General features: G+C 41.4%; 2 protein-coding genes across 5 annotated transcripts in view; one reads left to right on the top strand and one right to left on the bottom strand.

The window, feature by feature from the left end:
- dock8 (dedicator of cytokinesis 8) overlaps window positions 1-5,252 on the bottom strand; it is a 28,891-nt gene extending 23,639 nt beyond the window's left edge. The window contains exons 1-2 of one of the 2 annotated variants that reach the window (XM_028993903.1): window positions 5,077-5,252; window positions 412-508 (exon numbers count right to left, since the gene is read on the bottom strand). In XM_028993903.1, coding sequence (XP_028849736.1) covers window positions 412-508; window positions 5,077-5,129 — 150 coding nt within the window. In that variant the 5' untranslated portion in view covers window positions 5,130-5,252. Of the gene's footprint in view, window positions 1-411; window positions 509-2,691; window positions 2,760-5,076 lie in introns of those variants that run through there. The other variant, XM_028993893.1, reaches the window with a different exon arrangement.
- Window positions 5,253-5,542: 290 nt separating this feature from the next.
- cbwd (COBW domain containing) lies at window positions 5,543-14,937 on the top strand. 3 transcript variants are annotated; one of them, XM_028993938.1, is made up of 16 exons: window positions 5,543-6,322; window positions 6,466-6,616; window positions 6,844-6,930; window positions 7,673-7,769; window positions 7,967-8,058; window positions 8,705-8,764; window positions 8,964-9,001; window positions 9,129-9,175; window positions 9,307-9,393; window positions 9,470-9,514; window positions 10,352-10,408; window positions 13,094-13,145; window positions 13,881-13,949; window positions 14,069-14,134; window positions 14,362-14,491; window positions 14,585-14,937. In XM_028993938.1, exons 2-16 carry the CDS (start codon window positions 6,532-6,534, stop codon window positions 14,659-14,661), a joined length of 1,089 nt encoding a protein of 362 aa, XP_028849771.1. In that variant the 5' UTR covers window positions 5,543-6,322; window positions 6,466-6,531; the 3' UTR covers window positions 14,662-14,937. The 3 variants fall into 3 exon arrangements, with proteins under 3 accessions (XP_028849771.1, XP_028849780.1, XP_028849761.1); XM_028993947.1 differs by having other exon boundaries at window positions 5,543-6,264; XM_028993928.1 differs by having other exon boundaries at window positions 5,545-6,279.
- The last annotated feature ends 577 nt before the right edge of the window (window positions 14,938-15,514 follow it).

Below are 15,514 nucleotides of genomic sequence, written 5' to 3' on the forward strand. Positions count from 1 at the left end.
GGGCTGCGCTACGCCTCACAGGCGGCCCAAACCCTGACCCAATTTCAGCCAGAGGAGCGGGAGCAGGTTAGAGATTAACTCACAACAATAAATTCACAAACGCACCATCAAACACACACACACACACAACAGCCACGTGTCAGTGGACCAGAACAATCACCCCCCCAAAACCAGCCTTTCCTTTATACTTGGTCCATACTAAGACACACACCAGTCCAGAATGACTCAGAACTCAGTATCTGGCCAGTTGCTGCACCCTGTTGTGAAATCCGTAGCTTGGGTGCTCGTGACGTTCTGAATGTTGGACAGTTGCCCCTGTGCCGTGCCTGTGCTTCGCTCTGCGCTGTGTGATTTTCTCTCCTTTACTCTACTCTGTGTACTGGGTGGGGTACGAGTTCAGTGTCTACTCACCACACTGAAGCAGAAGGAAGCGCAGTTGCTCTGCCGATGTGGGTGTGAGGAGCTATAGGATCCACTGAAGTTCCTCCTGATCTCTGCTGAAGAGTACCTGTAAAACACAAACACACTTGGATTAGGTGGATCTCAGTGGTCATTTATTTCTTGATAATCTTGATTGACAATCGATTTCCTGATCTGTCACAGTGCGAGAGCATAAAATTCATATTTTGCAGAAAGTATTTTCATTTTCAGGTTTTTCATTTTCAACAGCAAAACCTTATCAGAGATCAAATTCAGTCCTGAAGAAACCAGATTTTTTTAGATTCCTCAATAGGATAATAATATAATTAATACATTGTATTATTTAAATAAAACATACATTATTGCATCATTGAACAGTCTTGGGTCTCATTGGGTAGTTACAAATGTATAATACACATTACATATATAATGCAAGAAAAAGACAAAAAAAGTAGATGTCCTCAATTTACTTTGTTTGCATCAGTGACAGATGCAGACCATGTTGGTTTCAAAAACAACGCCTCCTCATCACATAATCCATGTCATTTCATTTCATGGTGTCTCGCTGCATTCCTGCCAACGCGTAAACAATGGCCTCCGTTTTCACGCTTTGTGGGGAAAGACATGAGAATTCCCCGCTCCGGCTGATCCCTGTCGACTACAGGCTGGCACCGGGTGTGAGAACCTTTTCAGAGGCCCAAAACGGGTCACGATGCACACAACATCCTCTAATTACTTTGCCAAGCATGCTGCCCTGCTCCTCATCATCTGACCCACACTGATATGATGGATATTTCATATCTGTGGAAGCAAGTATGGTTGTGCCATTTCCAGAATTATGGCCAAACAAGTTCAATATTTTGATATATTTTTACCCAAAGTAGCCCTAAATAAAAGAAAATCTAAACATGAAATATATTTTTCCCAGACATATGACCAAAGATTCACTTTACAGTTCTTTTGCATCGTTTTTTCCAAGTATGCCCATAATTTGGATGGTTAATATAAAGGGAACAACGACATCACAGAGCAGAAAAGGCACTGAGAGACACACCCTCAGGCGAGCCCGTCTCTCACAGTCACATGGGCAAACGCCGCATTTCCCCTGCTTTCAGTTTCTCATGCAAATGCCGCAGTTTTTACGCTCTAAAATCGAAATTGAGGCATGAGCCGTAAGGGGTTTTGAGAAAGGAGGTCATTCGTAATGCAAAAAAAAAAAAAAAAAAAACCACACACAAAGACAAACACAGAGACAAACTTGAAATGTACTGAAGGTCAGGAACAGGGTGGGTGAGAACATGCAAATTTTTTTTTTTTTTTTTTTTTACTGTGTCCGGGGACAAAGTTCCATTAGTGAGAGGGAGCGAGAGCACTAAAGCAAATACTGACTCTTCAGCTAAACATTTTCAAGGAGTGGAAGTGTCTAGACAAACATTTTATGTCACACTCTTTCAGTCTAGCTGACTTGCATGGTTTTTTGTATCTATTTATACCACGAGTTTAAGGCAAAATAAATCAAGTACGACAAAACAGAGCAATACTATCTTGAAAAACACAAAGCTTCAGCAATCTCATGGAAGCTATTTTTGCATCTATATAATATGTTATTATTATATGTTATATCATCATATAATTGTAGCTGTGGATGCCTACAAAGGACCATTCAGTAATTTATGGTCATTTAAAGTAAAAACTTCCATTTTCTCAGTTCATGAACCTCCGTCAATATCCACACCGCAGCAGCCGATGGTCAGACTGTATTTTGGGTCATTGCTCATGACGGACTAGGCCTAAAGGCGAGGTCAGTGGTCAGTGTTATGTCACCCGATTCCTGACCCATACCTCTCCAAAACACACAAACATGCAGAATTACAGCGTCCCGGTGCAGTAGGTGTTCCGTTCTGCACAACGCGCATGAGGAGAATCTGAGTAGACAGCACCGATCCAGCAGATCGAGTCCAGCAGGGAAAAACCCAGACCAAAAAAGGGCAGCGATTATTTCCATTTTCCTTTCGTCTCAGAAGTACTGATCCAAGGAAGTACCAAAGATGCTAGAAGGGCCTTGCCTGGCACTTAAAAAATTATTTTTTTTTTTTGTGGATAGAACCGCTCTCTGGGCTACATTTTGGCAGTAAGCCGCAGATTTATTGTACAATAAAGCTGAATCATTTTTCAACTTTCTGTGTATTACTACTATCAGCAGCAGTAAGGAAACTAGCATAATCGAAACTCACGAAACCGAGACCATCAGGACGAAAAAGTCGCATTCACCAAACTGCCATCTCCTTTTCGGCTGGATTGTTCTGCATTTCTGTCTTCCTCTTTCTCGTCCAGATCATAAGACAAACGGAGCTGCCAGCTCCAGTTCTGCAGTTTGGTCTTCTGATGACCATCATGGCCATCCTGTGTTTACGTAACCACACACACACACACACACACACACACACACACACACACACACAGGCTTCAGGCGACACGTTTCAGCAAACTGTTATGGTCTTTGAACTTCCCTCCGTTAAACTTTTTCACATTCCTGTCTTGCTTGTGTTATTAATGTTTCCCTCGGTGCAGCACGTCTGCTGACTTCGACGCGAACCGCCCAACTCACGGTGTTTCAATATGCACCCAGTGCTGCTTTCTTCTCCGAAAAGACCATCAACTGTTAGGCCCTGAAAAAGCTGCGAGCTCAAGCACGTAGCTACAACTGCAGCGCTCTGACCGACGTGCTGAATCTTGCTGAGTCCTTTTTTCTAGTTGTTGTGCTGCGTTAGTTGCACAAAATCAGCACCTTGGGGCCAGGCATGAGACAGAGGGAAGAAATGTCCACGATCAGCAAGTCCAGGCTTCAGCAAGTGGACATCTCACAAGTGCAAGCACACTTTTACTGAAACATGTTACACCAAAGCAATGTCAATGCACTTCGGGGAGGATTGGTTTGGAGGGGGACTGAACGTTCAAACAATGGATCGGTCTAACAGAGCTACGGTTTCCTTGGAAGATGTGGAGTTGCAGGATGTGGAGTATTTGTCCGTGTGGTTCTTTCACTTAAACTTCTACAGATATTTGAGCCTAAAGAGGCCACTGAAGAGCTGTCCTCGCTCACCCTGTGCTGAATTCGGAAGCAAAGACTGTTGAAGGTGTTGTGACGGAGCGAGGCTGGGTTAAAGGCGCCGAGTGACCGTGGGTACCTGCGGTGGGATTGGAAGGGGAGGAGGGGCGGGGCTCGGGCTGTAATTAGAGCCGCGCTGAGATATCGGCCTCATTTTCTTCAGTCGGAAACATCCTGTTTAGAGGGCGGCTGGCGGTTTGCTTGAAAGCGGCGGCTCTCGCAAACCACATGGGTCTGGGTAGGAAGCCCAAATACCTTCGGCCTTGAAGTGGTGGTGATGGAGCGCTGGGCTCCTGCCAGTAGAACGTCTCCGCTCGTCGTTAGTCAGCTCGATTCGCCACTGAACAAATGGATCAAGGGCCCCCAAAGCTGTCTATAAAAACCCACATTAAAACAAGCACATAAAATGTTCACAGGGAGTACGTTCAAATCTATCCTAGATATGCTAGGAATGTTTTACTAATCGTTACGTGCTGTTTAGACGTCACTATGTTGTCTCTAGGTTTCGTGTTTATTGTGTGGAATCGAGGACTCGAGTACGGTGGATTCTCTTTATTTCTCTTTTTATGCCATCATGGAGCGTGATTCATGTAAACTGTGCCAACATCTGAGAAGACAGTGGCATTACTGCTGAATTATGTGGTCCTGATTGATCCAAAAACACACTTATATATCTGACATTTTCTCAGTTTATATCAATGTTATTGGTGGAAAAAATGTCATGTCACCTCCCAACTCTACGGGCCATCTTCCCATCCGTGGATTTAGGATAGTCCTGGACCAAAAGAGAACTTGGCGAAGCTCTCCATTCAGAAACGCGTTTAGACCAGGCCCAGGCTTAATCCACGGATGAGGGACTTAAAGCGTGTGAGGCAGCAGAAACGAAGCAAGACGCACGCTGGAACATTCCGGCAGGATGCTCGTACTCCGCGAGGGCCGCCGCTTTTGTCATCTGACCACGCTCTGACACTTCCTCCCCAGCTGCCAACAGACAGAACAGGAACAATGGCCACATGCGGCGAGGAGGAGAGAGCAGCGCACGTGTCACATATTCACACCATGAACTCACATCTGCAGCAGGAAATGAACACGCCGGACTTCCATATTCAGAGTGAGACGGAAATGGACATTTATGGCATTTATCAGACACCCTTGTCCAGAGCGACTTGCAATCAGTGGTTACAGGGACTGTCCCGCCCTGGAGACACTCAGGGTTAAGTGTCTTGCTCAGGGACACAATGTAAGTGGGTAACACCCTCGCCTATGAACCAGAAGACCCAGGTTCAAATCCTGTGTTACCCACCAGGCTTCTACACACCCTAGTGGCCTGAACAGTTCTGATGGGACACTGACCACACGCTCACTGGACAGAAAGGCGCCAAAAGGAAGAAGAAGCGTGGCTTTCTCACGCTCAACTTTCTACTGAGAAGGAATCTAACAGTCGTCGCAGCGACGCGAGGTTGGGAGAAGAATGCGTCGCACGCCCTCGTATCCACGCCGGGGACGTGTAGCTGCCTGCTCCGGGACAGCAGCACGCCGCCTCCTACCTGTTGATCTTCAGGGCGAACGCCCGGCGCTCCGAGGCCGGGAGGCCGGCCATGGTGTCCGCCTGCGGCTGCCGGCTACTGGGGCAGGGACGGCGGCTCTCCGCGGGGCGCGGACGGCACCTCACGCCTCATCTCCGGGGGGTGACGGCGGGTCCTCTGGGTGGAAACTTCCGCATTTTCGGCTCTTCTCTGCAGCGGAGGGGAGAGGGAGAGAGAGAGAGAGAGAGAGAGAGAGAGAGAGAGAGGGGGGCGGGTCAGAGGTACTCGGTCGCGCGCCTGTCCGACCCGTTTGCCTCATGCAAATAAAAAAAATTAAACAAACACTTCGGAGAGGGGGGGGGGTCTATTTCGGAACATTATTACAGTTTGGCGCACAAGAGAAATAATCTATAAAGATCGAGGTTTGACCGCCCAGTCAAAGTCACGGTTTTGATTGAAGACTGGCTGATATGTTTTCACAAACAGAACAATCAGAAATTGTAACAGAAAACTGTGAAGTTGGAGAGCTGCACCATGAATAGTTTTCATCAAGCTCTGCTCAGTGGAATTAGTTTTCTCCTTTCATTCCCTATTGTAGTCGTGGCACATTCACTTTGCGCTGTCCTGCTGGAAAATTGGTGTGTATTAGCATATGCATAGTATGCAATGCATGAAAAAATGCTATAGATTAAAATGCATAGTACAGGTTCTGTAAATATATATATTATAAGAGTTATAATATATAAATATATATAATATTAGAGTTCATTTCACCCAAACAAGACAGATATGCACAACAGTAAAATGCGCCGTACCTGTAAAACTCTCTTTAGGCTATAAAGAGGAGAACTTGCGCTTGTATGGTAGTAGCCTTAGTGGGTAACACAGCCGCCTATGAGCCAGATGACCACAGTCACAATAAAAACCCCACTCGTGTCCCTGGAAAAGACACTCTGTGTTGCTCCAGGGCGACTGTCCCTGTAACTACTGATTGCATGTTGCTCTGGATAAGGGCGTCTAGTAAATGCCGTAAATGTAAATGTACAAACAGGCACTTCACCTCAACTGAGCACCGTGCATTTCCATCTTGCCCCACTAGACTATTTCCCTCTTGACGTCAGGTCCACTCCCGGCCAGCGAGTGGCGCAAGCGAGCATTTGGTTTGTGAGCCAGGTTCCAGTGGGCCAGGAGGCGATGAAGAACAGCTGCGTGAGTGGCTGAATGGTGCGACGTTACTGATTTCTGACATTTCCTTTTGCACTTTAAGGTTACCGCTCAAGTTGACTTCCGTCTTTTTATATGTTTTTAAAACTTGTCATTACTTTCCCGTGCTCGACAGGCGACAAATAGTTGTGGGCAGCGGTTAGCGACCTAGGCTAATTCATGTAATATCATATAATCTGCCTCCAGGCGCTACTCTGCCTGGTTTGTGTACCCTGCGCTCAGACTCGTGTCCCGCTGTGAGCTCCGACTGAAATGGATGAGGAGGATTGTCCGGAGTTGGTGCCCATTGAGGTGGCTACTGCACAGATACCTGTTACTATAATCACCGGATATTTAGGTGAGAACGAATACGTTCCTTCTCTAAAAACCGCATAGCCTACGTAACAAATAGGCGAACATTTTCTCTGTTTGTTATTATAAATTAGTTGTGAATTCGTTTTTCTGCGAGGAATGCAAATTAATATTAATTTATGTCTAATATTTTTAATATTTATATATTAAAGAATGTTTTGCGGTGTTTGTTGAGGTCCACGCTGGATAATTTATTTTCCCGAAAACCCACAGGCTCAGGGAAGACAACTCTTCTGAATTACATCTTAACTGAGCAGCACAATAAACGGATTGCTGTTATTCTGAATGAATTTGGGGAAGGTAAGTTTTTACTGCTCATCGGTTTGTTGATCAGCTCTCGAATGTGTCCCCCCCCCTCTAGGGGGCGCTACAACACCTGTATATTTTTCATCAGTCTCCTATTGTTGACATCAGATCACTTTCAAGGATGCGAGCTCCTATGCACCCAAAGAGCGGTTTCTCAGCTCTTGGTCAGCGAGTTGTGGTTTATGTGGGCTTGTTTCTAATGGGTGCTTGCATGTTTGGGCTTGCTCCCTCTCTCTCTTGCCACTGTTCCAGTCTAATGAAGCGAAAGTGTGAGATTTCTCCTTTTGCAGGATCATGTTCCCTCCTCTCTTTCCTCTACAAATCAAAACTGTGGGGGCCATGTATACCTGGAGAATTTTCTTGATTGATTTTTGATTTACATGTTTTTTTTTTTTCTTCAGTTTAGACAGTTATTGCTTGCGTGTAAATTGTGCAGGTTACTTTGTATATTCCCAAATCACACATTAGTTTACATGCAAAATCCATCCAAAAATAAGTAGGCTGTTGCTAAGTTTCTTCCACTGTGCATTCTCCCAAATATGGGATGGGCTCTTGCCTCGCCCCTACACTGACCTGTTTGACCATACATGTAATCGGATCTCAGTTTGCACTATTGGTGCAATCTGAAAATACGAGCCAAAACTAACTCGATTTCATTTTTCACCATGCCTTTACTATTTCATACATGCATGTAACTATTATGTCTTATTGTTATTGTCTGGCACTGTCTTGACAGGTAGCGCTCTGGAGAAGTCCCTGGCTGTCAGCCAGGCAGGGGAGCTATATGAGGAGTGGCTGGAGCTCCGTAACGGATGTTTGTGCTGCTCTGTTAAGTATGTACTCCTGTTGTAAAACTACTCAGCTCTGCTTTGTCTACGCCTGACATCTTTTTTTTCTACCCCTTTTAGTTCAGTAATGCATGCTGTTCTTTATTTGAAAATTGAAGTTGTTTTTCTCTTACATTATTGTAAAATTTGACAATGTCATGTATGTCTTGAAGGGAATTTACTTACCTTATTTCCCGTTGTAGAGACAATGGTTTGAAAGCTATTGAAAATCTCATGGAGAAGAAAGGAAAGTTTGACTATATTCTTCTGGAGACGACCGGACTGGCTGACCCAGGTGCACACACCTACCAGTTACTCAGTCACCGCTCCCTAAATGTAGTCTCCTATTAAATTTCTCATAATCATAGTTGACCTACAGGATAATTAAGGGAAACAAAGACTTGAGAATTGAAAAATGGGACTGTCACACCACACCCAGGTAGAACAGATGGCACACTGCTCAGATAAACTTACACATATTAAATGAATGTTGAATAGTCCAGGAAGCACTCCATCATTGATATTGCTTATATCTTTCCATAAACTCCGCTCAGGCCTTTACTGCAGATTTATTAATTTTATTTGCTAAGAGTATGTTATTTGATGGTTATTAGGATTTCTAGATTAATGCATGATAAGTGTGCATGTTCCTCTGGGTACTTGGACTGATGAGCTCCCTCATTGGCTGAGATAGACCTGTCAGTCATGATGAACTCAGAAGGATGGCCACTCCCCACTCATCATGTGGGATCCATTGTTTAGTTTTAAAACTTTACATTGATTTTCAGTCTACTGATACTTAAATATATTATCTGAACAAGCAGACAACCTCAAAATGAAAAGTCAGTAACACTAGTCTATTATAAACACTATTCTATTTATAATAATGCAGTTTGTGTTTCTGTGTATCACTTTTAATGGGTCTTTTATCTTTTCTGCAGGATCTGTAGCTTCCATGTTCTGGGTCGATGCTGAATTGGGAAGTGATCTATATTTGGATGGTGAATATTATGTTTTATTTTGCCTGCACTTCAATAGAAAAAGGGTATTATTCTCAATCACAATATAAAATTTCAAGATATTTCTTGTTCATACATGGTCATAAATTGCTGAAACATGTGTGCTCAGAAAGAGGCAGACATTTATTTGACTTTAATTCTGGTCTAAAGCACCAGTGAATTTTCTTTTTATTTCTTGTAGGCATAGTGACGGTTGTTGATGCCAAATATGGAATGCAGGTAAATTCACCAGAATTCAGTCCCCCCACTTAAAATGATTAGCTGTTGATAAGCTTAACACATTCTAAACATTTATTTATGTCAATTGGTGTTAAACATCTCTAATCATTCATATTTGCCCTTATAGCATTTGACCGAGGTCAAACCTGATGGTCTCATCAATGAAGCTGAAAGGTAAATTATATTAATATTGTTCATAATAATAACAATAATAACATTAATTATCATATTAATATATTTAAATGTAAACCTTTATAAAAGGTATGTACAATAGAAACTGTTTTTTTGCTCTATTTTTAACTCAGACAGGTTGCTCTGGCAGACCTAACTATCATTAACAAAACAGACCTTGTAAATGAAGAACAATTACAACAACTCAGAGGAACTGTAGAGTAAGTACCTTGTAATTTTTTTTTTTTTTTTATCCATAAAATTTCATAATGATCATTTGTCTTCTTTCTTATTCAGATCTATAAATGGCCTTGTGAAAATTCTAGAAACACAGAGATCAAGGTGAGATCTATTAAACAAAAAACATGAAGGTGGCATGGAATGGTTGCCAGCAGTGATTTATTTTTCTGTTGTTGCAAACATGAAACAGCTCATGTGTGACCCTTATAGACATTTACATCCATTACCATTACATCCTGGTTAGACTGTAGTTAAATGCTGATGACCTGCAGAACCTCTCATTTCTTAATCAACCATGCCCAAAGATATCCCATGGTTGTTGAAAAGCTGTCAAATTATCCACGTAAGTAATTAAAACAATTAAATTGAGTTAAGAACTCTACAACACATTATTAATACCTTCAAGTATGGGAACCCTAATCTCAGAACCGTCCCCACACACACTGCTCCTCGGGCGCCTGTCATGGCTGCCCACTGCTCATCAAGGGTGATGTTTAAAAGCAGAGTGCAGACAACTCTGTTGTCTGAGTTGCAGCCAAACATTTAGGTGTGTGCTGTGCCGCAGTGTTTTACTGTGACAATGACAGTTGAACTGGGGTAGTTTCAGGCAGTCAGGTCTGGGTTCAGCAACATTGAAGCCGACTACCTGAATACACTGAGTGACCACACTTTTCCATGAATGTTTTTTTCTGTCTTGATGGCACAGACATCTTGCAATCACAACAAAATCTCTGTTAAAAATAATGTTCAGCTCTAGACTGGCATTGCATAATGTCAAACAGTGCCACACTGAATGAATACTGTAATCAAAGCTAAAGGTGATTCAACTTAATATGTTGTATGGAAACATTATACCTTAATATTTATGTAATGTGAAGGAAACATTAAGTGCAATTCTCCTAAAATGCAGCATTGTGTCTTATGTGTCATACTTCACAGGGTTGACTTATCACAAGTGCTTGATCTGCATTCTTTTGACATAAAAGATGGAGCGCGGTAAGAACCTTTTCTCATTTCGTGTGCTCTCACACCTCAACCGCAGTGCTGTGTTCATGTATGGGCATTCAGTTCTTTAAGGTTTGGTGTTTAGGAGTATTTAGTGGACTGAGTGAGGTCGCATGTGTTTGCTTGTCTCTGGTATACAGATATCAACGTATTTTTATTATACGCTTATTAAAGCTTTCCAAATTCATTCTTTTTAAATGTTTCCGTTATAGTGGTGGTGAAGACATATATAAGTCTAAAAACATAAAGAAATTTCACAAGGCATAGTTACATAGTTGGGAAACAGTTGTCTAGTAGTGTTAACAATAATCAATGGGGCTTCAGTTCTATTGAAGTGCAGCTGCAGAGTATTACATTTTGGTAACAGAGTCAGATGTGGCCCAATCACATCCATTTCCTATTGCCCTTTGGATCGCTTGCACATTCTGTAGGTGGAAGTGACCCCCTCTGGATTCGAGTGTGAGGCTCACAAGCATCTGTGAGTTTAATCTGCTAGCTGTTTGTTTTCTCAATGAGGGGGCAAATGAGGATATTCAATTCCCACAAAAACCACCCCGTTGGCCTGGGCTGAGTATCATGACACCTTTACACAGTGGTGCTAAATCAGAACTGGAACGTGAAGTGTTCCAACATTGTTTGCCAAAATATTACAAAATCCACACTGTATGTCTTCCTGGTGGCCTAGCGGTTAAGGCAGCAATCAGAAGGTTGCTGGTTCGAATCCCGATCCACCAAGGGTTCACTGAGTGAGGTGCCACTAATGGTGATTGGTTAAAAGCATAGGACACCGTGTGCTGTGCTGCAGTGTTTCACACAATGTCTTCATTCATGTAATTTTAACGTTTTATAGAAACTATTAACCAGCAAAACAGTCATTGTTGTCTGTATTTGAAGTATATTTTACTTTTTTTTTAAAATAATGAATTCTCTGCTTAAATGTAACTTTGATGTAAATGTAGATGCAAAAATGTAGAAAACTGAATCAAACTTACAATTTAATATATTGCCCTCATTGCAATAATATTACATAATTTAATTATTATGTCCCATAATTATACATAAATAGCTTTTAAGGGTTCAGAAATCAGATCAGATGGTCCATAGCAGAGATCCCAACAAAACCAGATTGGATTAGATATTGGATTCAGAAGCAGCATGTAATTATTTTTAAAAATGTGTGCGAGTACACATTGTTTGGCTGTCACACTATTAAAAATGCAGATTTCTATATATGTATGTATGGGGAAAATAAGTATTTGATACACTGCATAATTTTTATTCCTATGCATTCAAAAAATAATAATTCTTAATAAAATAAGTATTTGACATTTGACATAAAATAGAACTTAAAATTTGGTACGGAAACAATTACAGGAGTCAAATTTGTCCTTTAGTTCTTGACCAGGTTTACATTACTGCAGCAGGGATTTTGGCCTACACCTCCGTACAGATCATTTAGGTATTGGCACTGGCGCTGAGAAACAACATCAGGGAGTTTCAGCTGCCTCCAGAGACTGGTTTATTGACAGGACAAAGAAGACAGGACAAACATTCCATTAGGTTCAGGTCTGGCGACTGGAGCCAATCTTTAGTTGCGCTGGTTTTAACAGTCTTACTGAGGGAAGGAGCATGGCCCCTTCCACCCCCTCTTTAATGTGTCCTGTACCCTTGGCAAAAACATCTATGTATCCTTTTTCTTTTTCCAAACACAGCAAGTAGAGTTCATACCAAAAAGTTCTATTTCAGGCTCATCTGACCACATGACCTTCTCCCATGCCTCCTCTGCATCATCCATTGACAGTAGGTCCTGTAGTCATTGACACTCCACGAGGCATGGAGCCCCAGTCCAAGGGAGATTTGACAGTCATCTTCAGTTTCTTCCATTTTCTAACCAAGCTGTTTGCCTATTGTCCTACAGCCCATCCCAGCTTTATGCAGGTCTACAATTTTGGTTTTGCCAAAATTTGTGCACAGGGTGGAGTCTGATTGAGTGTGTGAACAGGTGTCTTTCATACAAGTAACGAGTTCAAAACATTTCAGGCAATAAAATGCAAAACACTGATTAATAATCATACAATGTGATTTAAAAAAAAATACAATTTGTCTCTCACAGTTGAGAGACAAATTACTCTTCAGTCCCTATAAGTTGGAAAACTTGAAAACTGTGTCAATTGCTTATTTTTCCCAATGTACGTATGTGTGGTTTATTTTCGTCCAACTTATATAATGTGCCTGTTTTTTTTTATATAGGAAATGTACTTGCAGTCTCATATAGTTGCTATTGTCAATGCATTGCAACCCAACTGTAGTTCTCTGAAAGGCACCCCATTCACCTCATAGCAGGTTTCGCCATCCACTAGTGAACTGTTCCTTACACCTTTTCCAATAGCTCTGTAAACTATGTGTTAAAGTTGTTTTATCAGGCTGCTTTTATATATTTACCCCACACAACACCTATCAACCTCACACTGATCTCAGTAACAAACTGAATCATTACAGAGCATGTATTTTATTAATTCATCTCAATACTTTATTTCATTCATGTAGGGTAAAATCACTACATATATTTGTGAATGTAACTTTTTGTTGTAATTGGTATTTTTATCTGTGTTTTACCTGCCTCATTGCAATGCTCTTAACTGGTCTTGTTAAAACATGAATGAATGAATTCCACAGGTTAGCTGAGAAGCTACAGCGTGTCAAACAGACTCAACCACATCTAGACAAGGTACAATCACTAAGTCAATTTTGTTAGCCCATGATTGCTAAATGTCATCTTAATGTGTTCCGTTTGAAGAACCATTGTACCCTGCGTTTCTTAAAAATGTGTTCTTTAGTGAATGTTAACTCTATGTGGACGACTTCCGGAGAAAGGAGTAGTATAAATGCGCAGTTTCAGGATTTATTTTAACTAAGCAAAGCTTTTAGTCTAGTGCTGACTAAACATACATGGGTTAACATCATACGTCATACATTTTAGTTATACAAAAGAGCACTGAGAAAGGTTTCCTCTCACCAGTGAAGGAGGTGTGCAATTCTGCACCCACCCCCACCCTTGCACACAATCAAGTGCAACACCGTTGCTGTTTTCATGCAAATGAACCCCTGTTTTTCTGTTGTTATACCAAATGAGAAAGGAAGTGTTTGACTTTAACACTTCCCCACAATGCCTTAAATGTCTGTAAAGTGGCCGTTTAATGCCGTGAGGAAGTTCTCGGGAGAGGTGTGACTGGCCATGCCATTTCAGAACCCCTACAGGGCGAGAAGCAGGCACAATCTCCCCAGTCATGGTGCCATGCAAGCAGAAATATGTGTTAATATTAATTATAATAATTACCTTGTAAAGTGTACTTAAAAAAACAAGTGATGTGAAAGATATACATAGGATCAGAGCAATGTCTCCAAAGTATAATTATATCTTTGTTATTTATGTAATTAAATGAATGTATGGGTCTTTATTTAGAGCATCCTAACTGTAACATTTGAGGTTATTGGGGATGTTTCAGAAGATCTTCTATCTGCCTTCATTCAGGTAAGTGTTCAATGGGAAGTATTTAAGTATTAAGATTAAACTAACAATTATGACCTTACGAAAGAACAGTGGCTGTTCTGTATGACAAAAATTAAATTTCATAAAATTTTATTTTCCAGAACCTTCTTTGGGAGAAGAATCTGAGCAATAAAGAAGGTTATCCTATGCATGTTGTACGATTAAAGGTAAACATTCTAATATACATTTTTTACTAGTGTTACCTGATGGTGAAATTAGGTCATAACGGTGACCGGTACGGCATGCAGCATTTGTTCTAATTTGCTGGAAATACTTTCACAAACAATGTACTGCTATATATATATTTTTTTATTAGTTTTCCTCTGTGTATTACCATTTGCTTGCATTGTGTATGTGGATTGTGCAGCAACCGCTGTCTGTGCTGTTATTTCAGGGCATTGTGTCACTCTGGGGCAAAGCCAAGCGGGTGATGCTACAGGGCGTCCATGAGCTGTATGAACTGGAGGAGACACCAGAGGCATGGACCGATGAGGAGCCCAGGGTCAACAGACTGGTTTTCATAGGTGCTGATCTCCCTATACACTAATAAGAAACATTTTATGTCCCATTAAGTCCTTTACATTTTATATTTGAGCTTCCCATTCCCCTCCCTCTAGGAAGACATCTGGACCAAGAAATACTGCAAGAACAATTTGCCACCGTTGTAATCAAAGAGGATGGTCATTTGAAATAGAGCATTTTGTTCTTGCTTAGAAAAAGTCCCTCTCAGGATATCTTAAGTTACTTTGCAGTTTGGTTGGAGTCATCCATCATTGGTTCACTGTTGGAAGCAGTTTTATTCTGCTTATGTGCTTAGCAATTAATTTATTGATTACAATATGGAGCATCCACTTGCCAACAACATGTGTTTGTAGTCATATGGATACACTGTATTATAACATGTACTCTGGTTTTCTACAGAACAGCAACTTTAGCCTTTAGAATTTTAATAAACTTGGTTTTATGAGTACTGTACTGTATCTTTGTAAAACCCTAGCATTCAGTCAAGGATAAAAAAAAAAACTGTCTAGGATTTTTTTTTTTTTTTACATTTTATTCAGCCAAGTGCATTCAGATTTATATTAATTGATCCACCCTGCTAAAAATAAGTTTTGTGGTCTGCTGTCTCACTGGTGACAGCATTTGACACTAAAGAAATACTTCTTCAATGTGCCTGAAACATCTTCAGTCTGTGGCCTTGAATAGCTGTTTCATGTGTGATACATGTGTGTTTTTCTAAATGGTGATTTAACGTTTGCCAACAGTTGCAGTGAAGTGCAGTAGAGTTTGATGTTTTTATTTCGTGGTACAATGTCACTGCTGTGACGGGCCTACACATTCAGCTCTTACGAATGCGTTTATTTGGATCTAAATACGCACCTCGTGGGTTTGGGGTTTAAAATAACGAAAAGTGATTCCTGAGTTCCCAGGACCCGTGTGTAGTCCCAGGGGTTAAAAATGAAGATATGTTTCAGGTGGTCGTGTACTGGCTGAAATGTGTGTGTGTGTGTGTTTTTTTTTCTTACTCTCGGCGGGGAGCCTGGCTG

This window comes from Denticeps clupeoides, chromosome 1 (assembly GCF_900700375.1).
Source record: "Denticeps clupeoides chromosome 1, fDenClu1.1, whole genome shotgun sequence".
NCBI classification, from domain to species: domain Eukaryota; kingdom Metazoa; phylum Chordata; class Actinopteri; order Clupeiformes; family Denticipitidae; genus Denticeps; species Denticeps clupeoides.

What these genes read in the sequence shown, in the direction of transcription:
- cbwd (XM_028993938.1), top strand. Translation starts at nt 6,532, where the DNA reads ATGGATGAGGAGGATTGTCCGGAGTTGGTGCCCATTGAGGTGGCTACT. An exon ending in TGTTTGTGCTGCTCTGTTAA is followed by an intron (nt 7,770 to 7,966) that starts GTATGTACTCCT and finishes TTCCCGTTGTAG; the next exon opens with AGACAATGGTTTGAAAGCTA. An exon ending in GACATAAAAGATGGAGCGCG is followed by an intron (nt 10,409 to 13,093) that starts GTAAGAACCTTT and finishes TGAATTCCACAG; the next exon opens with GTTAGCTGAGAAGCTACAGC.